The sequence below is a fragment of the Rattus norvegicus genome, chromosome 11 (genome assembly GCF_036323735.1).
Source record: "Rattus norvegicus strain BN/NHsdMcwi chromosome 11, GRCr8, whole genome shotgun sequence".
Lineage (NCBI taxonomy): Eukaryota > Metazoa > Chordata > Mammalia > Rodentia > Muridae > Rattus > Rattus norvegicus.
Genome location: NC_086029.1, coordinates 53,899,357 through 53,913,444, shown reverse-complemented (window position 1 = coordinate 53,913,444; position 14,088 = coordinate 53,899,357). Strand labels below are relative to the sequence as shown.

At 38.1% G+C, this 14,088-nt stretch overlaps 1 protein-coding gene across 3 annotated transcripts in view; it reads right to left on the bottom strand.

The window, feature by feature from the left end:
* The window catches only part of Epha6 (Eph receptor A6), a 951,337-nt gene that overhangs the window by 264,676 nt on the left and 672,573 nt on the right, over positions 1 to 14,088 (bottom strand). For all 3 annotated transcript variants that reach the window (NM_001419529.1, XM_039088720.2, XM_039088721.2), the window contains one exon: positions 9,026 to 9,211. In NM_001419529.1, the coding sequence (NP_001406458.1) occupies positions 9,026 to 9,211 (186 nt within the window). The remainder of the gene's footprint in view (positions 1 to 9,025; positions 9,212 to 14,088) is intronic.

Sequence of the window (14,088 nt, the reverse complement as noted above, 5' to 3'; positions counted from 1 at the left end):
AGTGTTCTACTAATCCCCAGAGTCTCCTGAAATCACACAGGAATAATTCATCTCCATTTTCAACAACAGCAGAGTTATTACTTAAGGCTAATAGGAGAAGAAAGTCCAGAAAATTTACCTGCCTTCTCCTTTGGCTACCATTCCTATGCACTTCTGTCTCTGGGCCACACCTTCCTCACACCCCTATTCCTCTTTTCTTTCTTGAGAGCAGGGAAGCAGGTTGTGTCATCATGGTCTAATTTCCTTAGATTTCAGTGACGACAAAATTCTTTGCTGGTCAGTTTGCTTCCAAGATCTTCTCAGCATCTATCCCAAACACTCACCAATACCAGTCCTCTACCAATCATCTTGGCAGATGAACTTGGGTTCTACACCATCAAAGCAAAAGAAGGAAGAAACTACAGATAGACCCCTGCTCTTGGAGACCATCACCTTCTTACCAACAGTGTCTGCCTGAATTCTGCGCTGAGATCACACTGGTATTTTATCCAGTCTTCTCCAGAATATAGAAAGAGAAAGAAAAACACAGGAGAAATTAGAATGAACTGGAAATGCCTTTGTCATTCAAAATGAATGCTTGATTTAAGAATGACTCTAGGCTTCCTTTATTTTATATATATATATGTATATATTATAAATTTTTAGATTATTTATTATATATACAGTATTCTGCCTGCATGAATGCCTGCACACCAAAAGAGGACATCAGATCTGAGTATATACTGTTATAAGCCACCATGTGGTTGTTGGAATTGAAGTCAGGACCTTTGGAAGAATAGTTGTGCTCCTAACCTCTGAGGCATCTCTCGTGCCCAATTTTAGGAACTTCTGACCCAGGAGGACAGGATTTGACCTTTCCTAATCTATCCTGAATCCCAGCACTCGAGAAAGTGCCTGGCATCCTTGTACCTTGTCATTTAATACATTTCTGAATGAGGGAAGGCTTTAATGAATGTTAATCATTTTGATTTTAAGATAGCAGCAGCCTTGACTATTCCCAAAGCTATCAGTTTGCAGTGTTAGCATGCCTCAAATGTTTTGCTGTGTAACTCTGCCAACAGTGAGCTGAATGGAGTATATTTTTCTGAAAAAAAAAATTTTTTAACCGAAGGATGCTTCTTGGTCCTTACGTAGTTGGGTCCCTAGTTCATTTTATTCTGGGGACCTTTCTCTTGCTCTGACAAACCTATGCTGTCTGTTGCTGGTTACTTCTCCACTGTCTTAGCTTCTCTTTCTCAGTACACTTCTCTTCTTTTTTGCGTTTTTTCCTGTATAAGTATGTTTCCTGAGAATTTCATACATACGGGCGTTTTAATGCAGTCCCCTTCCAGCGAGTAACACCTTCCCTACATCAGCTACTAGCCATCACCAGTGTGCTAAATGCTTTTTCAATTGCACTTGATTCAAAGAGCTGTAAATCGAGCTCTTTGTTGGACTTCAAGAACTTCCTGGAAGTCTTTAGCTAAAAGCAGTCATGTTCAAACAAGAAAATGCTGTTTTCTCTCTACCTGTTCTCTTTCTTTCCTGGTTTTCCTTTCTATCCTCTTTCATACAGCCATTTGAACATGACCTTTCTTCCTCATCTACCATATAATCAGGCAGTAATCAAAATATCTCACCTAAGCCTAGAAAATAGGTCTTACTCTATTCCTTTCAAAACATATTGATGAGTATAATTTTCTTTTCTCCCATTTTTTTCTTGTGCTAGTACACTAGCTTCCTTGTAATTTTCCCTATTTTTTTTTCATTAGGTAATTAATTTACACTCATTACTTTTGCCAATTTTTTTGCTGTTACACTGACAATGCTAAGTTCTGATTCAAGACTTAAAACAGTTTACTGTCTCTGCCTAGAAAACACTCCTACCATTCTTCTCATGATTTTGCTGCTTCTTTACCTTCAATTCTGTCTTGCTATATAAAATGCATTTATAGAATTAGACTTCCTTTTGTCTCCTTCAATGTTTAGCTCTGCCTTATCACTCTGTTAACAAGAGTGTACAAAAGAAGGGTCAGTTAGTTAATCTTCATTGGGTAGAACTTGTTCTATTGCATCAAGATCCATGCATGTGCCAGCCCAGTTTATGATGCCATCCAATGAGGTTCTGAGGGCTGGTCACCACCTTCCTTGTACTTCTTGGCTTAAATAAGCATCATTTTCCTTCACTTGGTGCCATCAGAAAGACCCTAACTATTGTAGCTAATGAATCATACTCTGGAACTTTCAAAACTGTTAGCAACATTAGGCCTATTATTTTATCAGCTAATATCAAATATACTATCCAAACTGTAATGTTGCTTATAGATAAAATTCTCTATATTTTCCAATGTATGCATTATAAATTAAAAAGTTTTGTTGAAAATTTCATTATTTTCATCTTTTCCCTAACATTTTTGAATTATCACCATGAACCTAAATTTATAATGATCTTGGAGGGATCAGCCCTCATGGGATAAGCTTTTCTTATGATCATCTCATGTCTCTCTGTCAAGGGAACAGAATTCATTAGGCTTACATTTGACTCTATGTTTTCTACTCTGATCTGCACTTTTCTTTCATTCAGAGGAAAACAAAAATCTAAGTCCTAGGGAGGTTTGGTGACTCTTCCATAAATAATTAGCTGGTAAAGCAGTTGCTCTAACAGTAGAAGTTTGGAGGATTGCCTTTATTTTACAAGAATAAGCCAATCCTAGAACTAGGAAACTTCTTTTTATGCATGTAGTACAATGCTTTTTGACTGAGTAGAATTTATTCTTTTATGTTCATACATAAAAACTCCCTATGAGTAATTTATAGTATTCTTGAACATACAATGATTTTGAGTAACTCTAGAAGATTCTACTATAGCTTTAGTATTGAGCCATGGAATCGTTAAAGAATGTCTTGGAATGACATGGAATTATCTTTAGGAATTTGGTTTCTGCTGGGGATGACTTCTGTTCCACTTTACTGAGTTTGTTATTTAGGTGACAGAGTTAGTAGTTGTAAATGCATTTTTTTTAACTTAGCTGGAAGATAAACCCTGGTGTTTGTCTCACAGTTATTGTACTGTATTTCATCACTAAGCTGCAATTCTAAAGTTCTTATAGAAAGGTAGTCTTTTGCCTCTTGGTGATGTAATTAATGTCACTGATAACTATTAGTTACATATTGTGACTACCTATGTTACTAATGATTACAAGTCAGTCCTCCAACTGATGGCTTCTCTTTGCTTCCTGGAGAAAGAATATGTGTTGCACATATGGTTATAACTGATTCATCTTTCTCTCTTTCAGTTATATCTTAACAGTCTAATAAAGTTGTGATATGATTTATATAAAGAGGCTCAATTTTTATCAGAATCCTTTTTGCATGATGCAAATCATTAATCATTTAGCTTTCCAATTTAAAATAAAAGCAGTTATATGTGGACATATGAAGGAACAGAAGTGATTCAAATCATTGTACAAATACATGTTTCTAAAAGAAAAAGGCTATATATAAGACAAAAACACTCTCATTAAACAAGATCTCATAGAAGGATGGTCTGAAGGTTTTTGTTCATAATATTATATCACTTTTAATGGAGTTTCAATGTATTTGTTTCCCAGACCCCAGGAAAATCTATCTACAATCAGGCCCCTGTATTGCTTCATTGTCTTCATCAGTATCTTTTATGCAGTTGGGGCTCTTTAGGGAACATTAATTGCTAGCTATCTCTTAGCTACTTAAGGGCAATCCTGGAACAATTACTGTGTATTTATGGGAATGAGGTATTCATTTATTTATTGCTTTTCTTCTAACAATCCCAAAGCACTTGACTCAAGCTGATAACAGTGCAAGCAGGATCACCGATTATTTCGGGAATTAGTTTTCTCTCATTCCCACAACACGCCCTGCTGCACCACAACACTCCCCTATGGGGCTTGCTCTTAGAAGTTAAAACTACAGAGCAATAGTGATAAAAACTGTATGGTATTGCTACAGAGACAGGCAGGTAGATCAATGGAATAGAATTGAAGACTCAGAAAGGAACTCACACACCTATGGTCACTTGATCTTTGACACAGGAGCTAAAATCATCTAGTGGAAAAAAATATCATTTCAACAAATGATGCTGGAGGTCAGCACGGAGGAGAATGCAAATTGATCCCTTCTTACTGCCCTGTACAAAGCCAAGTCCAAATGGATTAAGGACCTCCACATAAAACCAGATATAGTCAAACTAAGAGAAGAAAAAGGGGGAAAGAATCTCGAACACACAGGCAGTGGGGAAAATTTCCTGAACAGAACACCAATGGCTTATGCTCTAAGATCAAGAATCAACAAATGGAACCTCATAAAATTGCAAAGCCTCTGTAAGGCAATGGACACTGTCATTGGGACAAAATGGCAACCAACAGATTAGGAAAAGATCTTTACCAATCCTACATCTGATAGAGGGCTAATATCCAAAATATACAAAGAACTCAAGAAGTTAGACTCGAGAGAGTCAAGTAACCCTATTAAGAATGGGGCACAGAGCTAAAAAAATTCTCAGTTGAGGAATTTTGAATAGCTGAGAAGCACCTAAAGAAACATTCACCATCATTAGTCATCAGGGAAGTACAAATCAAAACAACCCTGAGATTCCACCTCACACCAGTCAGAATGGTAAAGATCAAAAACTCAGGTGACAACAGAGCTGGCAAGGATGTGGAGAAAGAGGAACACTCCTCTACTGTTGGTGGGATTGCAAGCTGGTACAACCACTCTGAAAATCAGTCTGAAGATTCCTCAGAAAATTGAACATAAAACTACCTGAGGACCTAGCTATACCACTCCTGGGCATATACCCAAAAGATGCTGACATATAACAAGGACACATGCTCCACTATGTTCATAGCAGTCTTATTTATAATAGTCAGGAGCTGGAAAGAACCAAGATGCCCTTCAACAGAGGATTGGATTAAAAAAATGTGGTACATCTACATAAGGAGCACTACTCAGCTACTAAAACAATGACTTCATGAAGTTCATAGGCAAATATCATCCTGAGTGAGGTAACCCAATCATAAAAAACACACATGGTATGCACTCAATGATAAATGTATATTGACCCAAAAGCTCGGATTACCCAGGATACAATCCACAGACCACATGAAACTCAAGGAGAAGGACGACCAAACTCAGGAAGCTTCAGTCCCTCTTAGAAGGGGGAGCAAAAATATTCATAGGGGGAGATATGGAGACAAAGTTTGGAGCAGAGACTGAAGGAATGGCCATTCAGAGCCTGTCCCACCTGAAGATCCAACCCATATACATACAGCCACCAAACCCAGACAATATTGCTGATGCCAAGAAGTGCATGCTGACGGGAGACTGATATAGCTGTCTCCTGAGAGGCTCTGCCAGAGCTTGAGAAATACAGAGGCAAATGCTAGCAGCTAGCCATTGAACTGAGAACTGGGTCCCTATTGGAGGAGTTAGAGAATGGATTGAAGGAGGTTATGGGGTTTGCAACCCCATAGGAACAGCAACACCAACCAACCAGAGCTCCCAGGGTCCAAACCACCATCCAAAGAGTACTCATGGACAGACCCATGACTCCAGCTGCATGTGTAGCTGAGGATCGCCTTGTTGGGCACCAATGGGAGGAGAAGCCCTTGGTCCTGCCAAGGCTGGATGCCTCAGTGTAGACGAATGTGAAAGGGGAAGGGGATAGAATAGGGAGTTTAATGATGGGAAACCAGGAAAGGGGGATAACACTTGAAATATAAATTAAAAAATTCCAATAAAAAACTATGGTGCTGATATCATCAAGGGCATACTGACTTATATAGAATTAATTTACCCATTTTGTAGAAATGTTTTATAGGTCCTAATTTAGATATACAAATAAATATACTATATAATATATGATAATATATGGATGAAATCATAATATTTACTTGATAAAATTTGATCAATTAAAGGAAGAAAATAAAGATCTTTTAGTTTTCAAACTTTGAGTTTATTCCTGGACTCTTATTTTTAGACATTCTATGTGTAAGCAAGAGAATTTTGGCATCAAACTTAGTTTCTAAGCCATCCTCAAAATTAAATTTTTCATGTAAATATATATGTAAAAACAAAGGAATCATTTGAAATTGACAAGATAATGACAGGAAGTCAGCAGATGATGCTAAATTCAATATACATTTATAGATTTAATTTGTCTAGAAATAATTTGAAGTCTTCAAAAAAGAGAACTGTGATGCTCTGATCAATGATATTTGAGTTAGTTTACTTTTGTTTTACAGACATGAAAGTTCAGTATAAAGAGATGTTCAATAATTTATCCAATGTATATAGATCTTAACTGGCAAGAGTAGAAATCCAATAATGATTCATTGATTTGGTTACTTATTGCTGTGAAAGAAACAATTTGAAATTTAATGGCTTAAAACAACAATTTTACATGAATTTAGCAGGCAGTTGGATATTATATAGTTAACAAAATACTAATATTAGATTCATCCCTAGGGAGTCTAGGCTTCCCAACCATGTGTCAGTAGTCAGATTTATAGTTTGGGGCATATATTTCCTCCTATGAAGCAGACCATAAATCTGTAGTTCCTTACCTTCATAACATTTGTACCACTAGTGTACATGGTCACAGTTGTATCTTCTATTCATAGATCAGTATAGTTCTTGTTCTTCAAAAAGCACCTTTTTATAGTGGATGGTGGTTCAAAGTGATAGCATAAGTGTCAGTGGTGTGTGTCATCTAGGTCACTACTCTATCCCACAAGGCACAGGGACCACAACAGAAGAGAGAGTGGAAAGACTGTAAGAGTTAGAGATAGGGGAGGACAAGAGTGAAATAGTGCCTTCTGGATCTAATAAACAGCTGAGCTTACACACTCACAGCAACTATGCTTGTCTGTATAAGCCTTGTACAAGATTAAGTCAGTCAACATTCCAAATTGTAGGGGAACTCAAATCTCTACCTCCACTGGAGGAGATACGGAAAATTAGAATTCTAAAGAGGATGAGTCACTTTTCTTTATGGGTGTGGCCCCTAGTACATTTAGAATATTCCATTGGATGTAGTGCAGGGGTATGTGGGGAGCATGGATTTGACCTGATGGAATATTAAAAAAAAAGAAAGAAAGCATTGAAAATTTTTAAGAATCAGTAAAAATATAAAATTATTTTTAAAAACCCTCTCTTATTTCTTAGGCAAACTAGATTGAGTTGATTTGGTTTCTGTGCCATGCCAAATGGCCAGATTTCTGACTAGGGTGGACTTGGGTAGAGATGTAATGTCTGAGATGGTTCACTCACAAGTCTGGAATTTAGTGCTGTCTAGCATTTTGGCTGGGGCTGTTGAGTAAAGTACCTTGATTCTGTTTTTTAAAAATCTATCATGTATCTGTCTGTCAGACCATCATCCATTAGTCTGTCCATCCATCCATCCATCCATCCATCCATCCATCCATCCAGTTCAGTGTGTGTGTGTGTGTGTGTGTGTGTGTGTGTGTGTGACATTTAACATGTGTGTGGGTTGAGTGTAAGAGGGATAGCAGCCACTTCCCATTGGTACCTTGTGATTAAACTTAACATTCTTCTTGTTAGGCTGCTTTTTGCAATACTGCATGGATTGTTTTCATTTGACATGGAATTTGAGTTTCAGGAAGAAGAATTGTAGACTAAAAAATAACAACTTGCAAATATATAGAGTACCGTGTGCCCTGCCCTTGCTAATGTCCCATTGGTCAAGGTTGGTCACATGTTGAGTTCAATGTAATTGTGATTGAGGAGTGCATATGGGTGAATATTAAAAAACTTAAAATCACTACAAAAGAAACCCACTATAATGCTTATCATCTTCAACAGTCTTCCCTGATTTCTGAATTATTGGGGCTACTAGTAATCTGCTCCCTTGAGCGACATTTTACCAATGCCCTAGGGGAAGAATCCATAGTTTTCAGAGGCAGAGTTCAGCACATTTTTATTAAGCTACTGTATTTTCTTCTTTGTAACTATAACATAAAATTTAAATGGTCCCTTAAATGGTTTGAAAAATACTTATTTATTTATACATTTTACTTTTATATGTGTGTTTGTGTTTACATGAGTTTATATGCATCACATATGTACAAGAACTTATGGTAGCATGAAGAAATCACCGAATCCATGGGAACTGAAATTATATATGATTCTGACTTGGCAGTGGGCTGTGTCAACTCAGTCTAAGTCCTCTGCAAGAGTCAGTAGGATGTGCTCTTAACCACAGAGCCATCACTCCAGACCCTACTCGTATTCTCAGTGGTTGCGAACAAAATTTTATTTCTGTAAATAAAAATACCACTTTCAAAAATATAAATAATTTTTAAGAAAAATGTAATGATATCTTCTCATGGGTTTTATGTTAATTTATTAGTGAATAAAATGTATGTATATATACATATATAGTTATATTTTCTGCCTTTATCATTGTTCAAATATATGCAGCCAATTACTTAAAGTATATGACTAATTTTGTATTTTAAAGTAATTTTCTTTCAAAACAATGACCTTGATTCCATTATTTCTGCAACAGCAGATTTGTTATTTCAGCAGTTATCTTTTATTTTACTTTATACCAACTATCATAATTTATTCATAATTCTATTAATAGAGCTGACTTCCATATAGAATTTTTTCTGGAAATGTTTTACTCTATGATAAAGCATTTTATACTGGTCTATGAACTCTATTTCTAAGCATTAGTATTTTGCTTTAATGAATCAAATATTGATGATCAGTCTTCTATTAATATTGACATTTAGAAAACTATAACCCTTTACTCTAGAGTTATTATGCTAAGCCCAACGAACCAAGTTTAGAGGTAATGCCTTTTCAACGCTTTGTGGTCACCCACGCAAACTCTGATAATGCCGTGGCCTAGAGGCAGGCACTGAGTAGTGATGTCAGAAACCAGCAGCTGAATGAAGTTGCTGTCTTAACAACCTGGTATTGTTATTATAATTTAAGAAAAACTAAGAGCAGTGTATGAGAAATAGGCAAATCAGGAACTTACTTTTAGTAACAACACCTTCTAGGCGAATGATGTTTGGGTGGTCAAACTGACCCATGATGCTAGCTTCTCTTAGAAAATCTCTTCTTTGTCGGTCCATATGGCCACCTTTCAAGGTTTTAATGGCAACTGGGATTTCCCTTTTCCCTGGTGTCTTTAAACGCCCACTGCAGACTTCTCCAAATTCACCTTAAAAGACAAACAAACAAACAAAAAATAATCATTTGTTTAAACCAAACAAATTCCTATTTCAGAAAATCAAAATTAACATGATGTCATTTAGAAAAGAACCACAAACACATCTTTCCAATGCTTACTTGAAAAATGCTTTTTCGACACCTGCGGATCCCGGCCCGCAGCAGCTCTCTGCTCCCAAACCCCGTGGGAGAGAGACCTCACCGCCTGATCAGGTGGGCACTCCTGAGGCTGCAGAGTGGAGGAGACCACCAACACTGCCCACCCCTGCCCACATCCCTGGCCCAAGAGGAAACTGTATAAGGCCTCTGGGTTCCCGTAGGGGAGGGCCCAGGAGCGGCAGGACCCCTGCGCCTGAGACACCTCCTGAACCTGAAAGAAACAGACCGGATAAACAGTTCTCTGCACCCAAATCCCGTGGGAGGGAGAGCTAAACCTTCAGAGAGGCGGACACGCCTGGGAAACCAGAAGAGACTGCACTCTGTGCACATCCAGACGCCAGAGGAAAACACCAAACGCCATCTGGAACCCTGGTGCACGGAGGCTCCCGGAAAGAGCGGCGCAGATCTTCCCAGTTGCTGCCGCCGCGGAGAGGACTTAGGCAGTACCCCACGAGCAAACTTGAGCCTTGGAACCACAGGTAGGACCAACTTTTCCCCTGCAAGAAACCTGCCTGGTGAACTCAAGACACAGGCCCACAGGAACAGCTGAAGACCTGTAGAGAGGAAAAACTACACGCCCGAAAGCAGAACACTCTGTCCCCATAACTGACTGAAAGAAAACAGGAAAACAGGTCTACAGCACTCCTGACACACAGGCTTATAGGACAGTCTAGCCACGGTCAGAAATAGCAGAACAAAGTAACACTAGAGATAATCTGATGGCGAGAGGCAAGCGCAGGAACCCAAGCAACAGAAACCAAGACTACATGGCATCATCGGAGCCCAATTCTCCCACCAAAGCAAACACGGAATATCCAAACACACCAGAAAAGCAAGATCTAGTTTCAAAATCATATTTGATCATGATGCTGGAGGACTTCAAGAAAGACATAAAGAACTCCCTTAGAGAACAAGTAGAAGCCTACAGAGAGGAATCGCAAAATTCCCTGAAAGAATTCCAGGAAAACACAATCAAACAGTTGAAGGAATTAAAAATGGAAATAGAAGCAATCAAGAAAGAACACATGGAAACAACCCTGGACATAGAAAATCAAAAGAAAAGACAAGGAGCTGTAGATACAAGCTTCACCAACAGAATACAAGAGATGGAAGAGAGAATCTCGGGAGCAGAAGATTCCATAGAAATCATTGACTCAACTGTCAAAGATAATGTAAAGCGGAAAAAGCTACTGGTCCAAAACATACAGGAAATCCAGGACTCAATGAGAAGATCAAACCTAAGGATAATAGGTATAGAAGAGAGTGAAGACTCCCAGCTCAAAGGACCAGTAAATATCTTCAACAAAATCATAGAAGAAAAGAGATACCCATAGGCATACAAGAAGCCTACAGAACTCCAAATAGATTGGACCAGAAAAGAAACACCTCCCGTCACATAATTGTCAAAACACCAAACGCACAAAATAAAGAAAGAATATTAAAAGCAGTAAGGGAAAAAGGTCAAGTAACATATAAAGGCAGACCTATCAGAATCACACCAGACTTTTCGCCAGAAACTATGAAGGCCAGAAGATCCTGGACAGATGTCATACAGACCCTAAGAGAACACAAATGCCAGCCCAGGTTACTGTATCCTGCAAAACTCTCAATTAACATAGATGGAGAAACCAAGATATTCCATGACAAAACCAAATTTACACAATATCTTTCTACAAATCCAGCACTACAAAGGATAATAAAGGGCAAAGCCCAACATAAGGAGGCAAGCTATACCCTAGAAGAAGCAAGAAACTAATTGTCTTGGCAACAAAACAAAGAGAATGAAAGCACACAAACATAACCTCACATCCAAATATGAATATAACAGGAAGCAATAATCACTATTCCTTAATATCTCTCAACATCAATGGCCTCAACTCCCCAATAAAAAGACATAGATTAACAAACTGGATACGCAACGAGGACCCTGCATTCTGCTGCCTACAGGAAATACACCTCAGAGACAAAGACAGACACTACCTCAGAGTGAAAGGCTGGAAAACAACTTTCCAAGCAAATGGTCAGAAGAAGCAAGCTGGAGTAGCCATTCTAATATCAAATAAAATCAATTTTCAATTAAAAGTCATCAAAAAAGATAAGGAAGGACACTTCATATTCATCAAAGGAAAAATCCACCAAGATGAACTCTCAATCCTCATCTTCGATTGGTTTATATACAAGTGTGCAATTTCTAGGCTTGAAAGTAAAATGATGCTATCTGGTGCTGGATAGAGGAGCCTTATTTTTTATTATGGCAGCTTGCTATTTTTGTAACATGGTGATTTGGTTGAACACATTAAAGTTCAGTAGTAACTGATCTCCCCCTCTTCCTGGATGAGTGAGGAGATGATTAAATGTTGATGTCAGCATCCATGAGCATATTCAGATGAGCTTCTGCTTCTGTTGAAAAGGATGCTGTGTTTGATTGTGGTCCGAAGCTTTGAAGCACTACTTGGCATCTCCTTCCTTGGAGGTCTCACTGTTTAAACATAACAGATTTGATAGCTTGTTGGTAAGGTGAGGTCCAGCTTGTCTCCACTAGGTCATCTTCATGTGAATCCGGTGGTTATACGGTTTTGTTCTAGGGATATTTCATTTTTTTAATAACGGTTTTAGCTGACATTCATGGAGAGAATGAATCCTTAAAAGTGTGCCACTAGTGAAAGGAAATCCTGTCTAGAGTATGTTTCTTTACAAAGCTGTGTCACACCATCCTTTGGGCCCTCTGCTGGAAAAGTAGAATCAAGTCTCAAATAATGCCTTTTAAATTGTATCCTCTAGTATTATAGATGTAGGACAGTACTGTATCATACCTCTGTGGATGTAAAATAGCTTGTACCTGCTTTATGATACGTAGTAGTGACCGTGCTTTATCAGAGCTGTTTTTAATGATGTTGCTCAGAATGTTTTCCTTCCAGATGATGATTGAGAAGCTAATTTTAAAAAAAAAATGGTGCCAGGTACCACAAGAGTAACAGAACTGTGCTGTTTTCTCGGGTTTTGTTTTTTTTTACTTTTTTTTTTTTAATGGAGTGTGCTGGATGTCTCTACAGTTTTGTTCAGATGACTGCAGAACCTGGAAAAGCTGTTGCTGCTGTTGATGCATAACACACTGCTATTATTGGTCTTTTTATATAAATATAAATATATATATACAGATATATAATTTGAATTTTTTGAAACTTTACCTGTGCTGTCAACTTTCGAAAAAAGTATCCCCGTTTACTGTGTTGAGTTGGCACTGTACAGAAATTAACAGCCATATTGGTCTAGAAATGTTGAACTTAAGTTTTTTCCATTTGTATAGGGGTAACACACTGTATTAAATATGTAAGGTCTTATATACGTGGGTTTGATTACAAAAACTAATAAAGTATTCTCTAAATAAGAAAAAAAAAAGACATGAAGCACAAAGGAGTTCAGGCTCAGAAAAATTTCCCCTCTATCCCATCTGAACTAATTCATTCTGCATATTATGAAAATCATGTCTTAAATATTTATTTTATACCTGACTTGGTGGCACATGTCCCAATCCAAATATTCCATGGGCAGATGTGTCAATGTGAGGTCAGCCTTATCTTCATAGAATTTGCAGGACAGCCAGGGTATGGGGGGCGGGTGTTGGGGGGGTGGGGAAGTGGGCATTAGCCAGAAGAGGAGAATCCAAGCGACACCATGAGAAAGCCCATCTATATCCCAGAAAGCCAGATCAGTACTAAAATGCAAGTTATCAACTGGGATTTTAACTGGGAGCTAGCCAGATTGGTTTACAAGATCAAAATTGAGCAATACTGTTCAGTTGTTGTGCCCTTAAAGCTTGTTAAATAAATATAATAGTCCAGACTCAATTACTTGGGAGCTAGTTGGATTAAGAGGAAACCTGCCACGAACACTTTACAAACTACCATTAACAAAATAACATCACAAAGAGAGAGTTGAATTAGATCATTAAAGCTGCCCTTTTTTATGGAATCAACCACACCCAATGCAGCGGTTTGAATAAGAATGGCCCATGTATGCTCCTGTATTGAATGGAGGCGTGGACTGTTTGAAAGGATCAGAAGAATTAGGAGGTGTGGTCTTGCTATAGGGAGTATATCCCTGGTGTGTGGGTTTGAGGTTCCAAAAGCCCATGTTAAGCCCTCGATCTCTCTCTGAGGCCCCCAGCCCCTCTGCCCGAGGACCCTGAGGTAGCTCTCCAACACCACACCTGAATACTGCCAGGTTTTCTGCCTTGATGATAATGAACTAAGCTTCTGAAACTGTAAGCAAGCTTCCAATTAAAAGCTTTCTTTTATAAGAAAAAAAAAAAAAGAAAAATGCTTTTTCTTTAGATAGGGTAAAAAATATATGCCTGATGTATTTATAGTACTTTTGCCATTTTGTATTACAAATTTAGGTGGAGTGGTGTTCATAGAATTATTATCATGAAATAAAAATATTAATCAATTCTCAGAAACGTTGAAGGTGTTGTTATTTCTGCGTCAAGGCAGCTCCTCGAGAGACATCCCTTATCTGCTACATAATTCCAGTAGAATGGGAGGTGCTAGTGTAATTCCCGAGAAAAGCAATCATTAATTATTTGACACTTCCTGGTCCTCTTCTCAGTCCTAATCTATGGGCCAAATTCTTGCTCTGTTCAGATAATCTTCCTGGTATGCATAATTTATTTGACTCCTGAAGTTATAAGTCTGGGCTTTATGACAATTA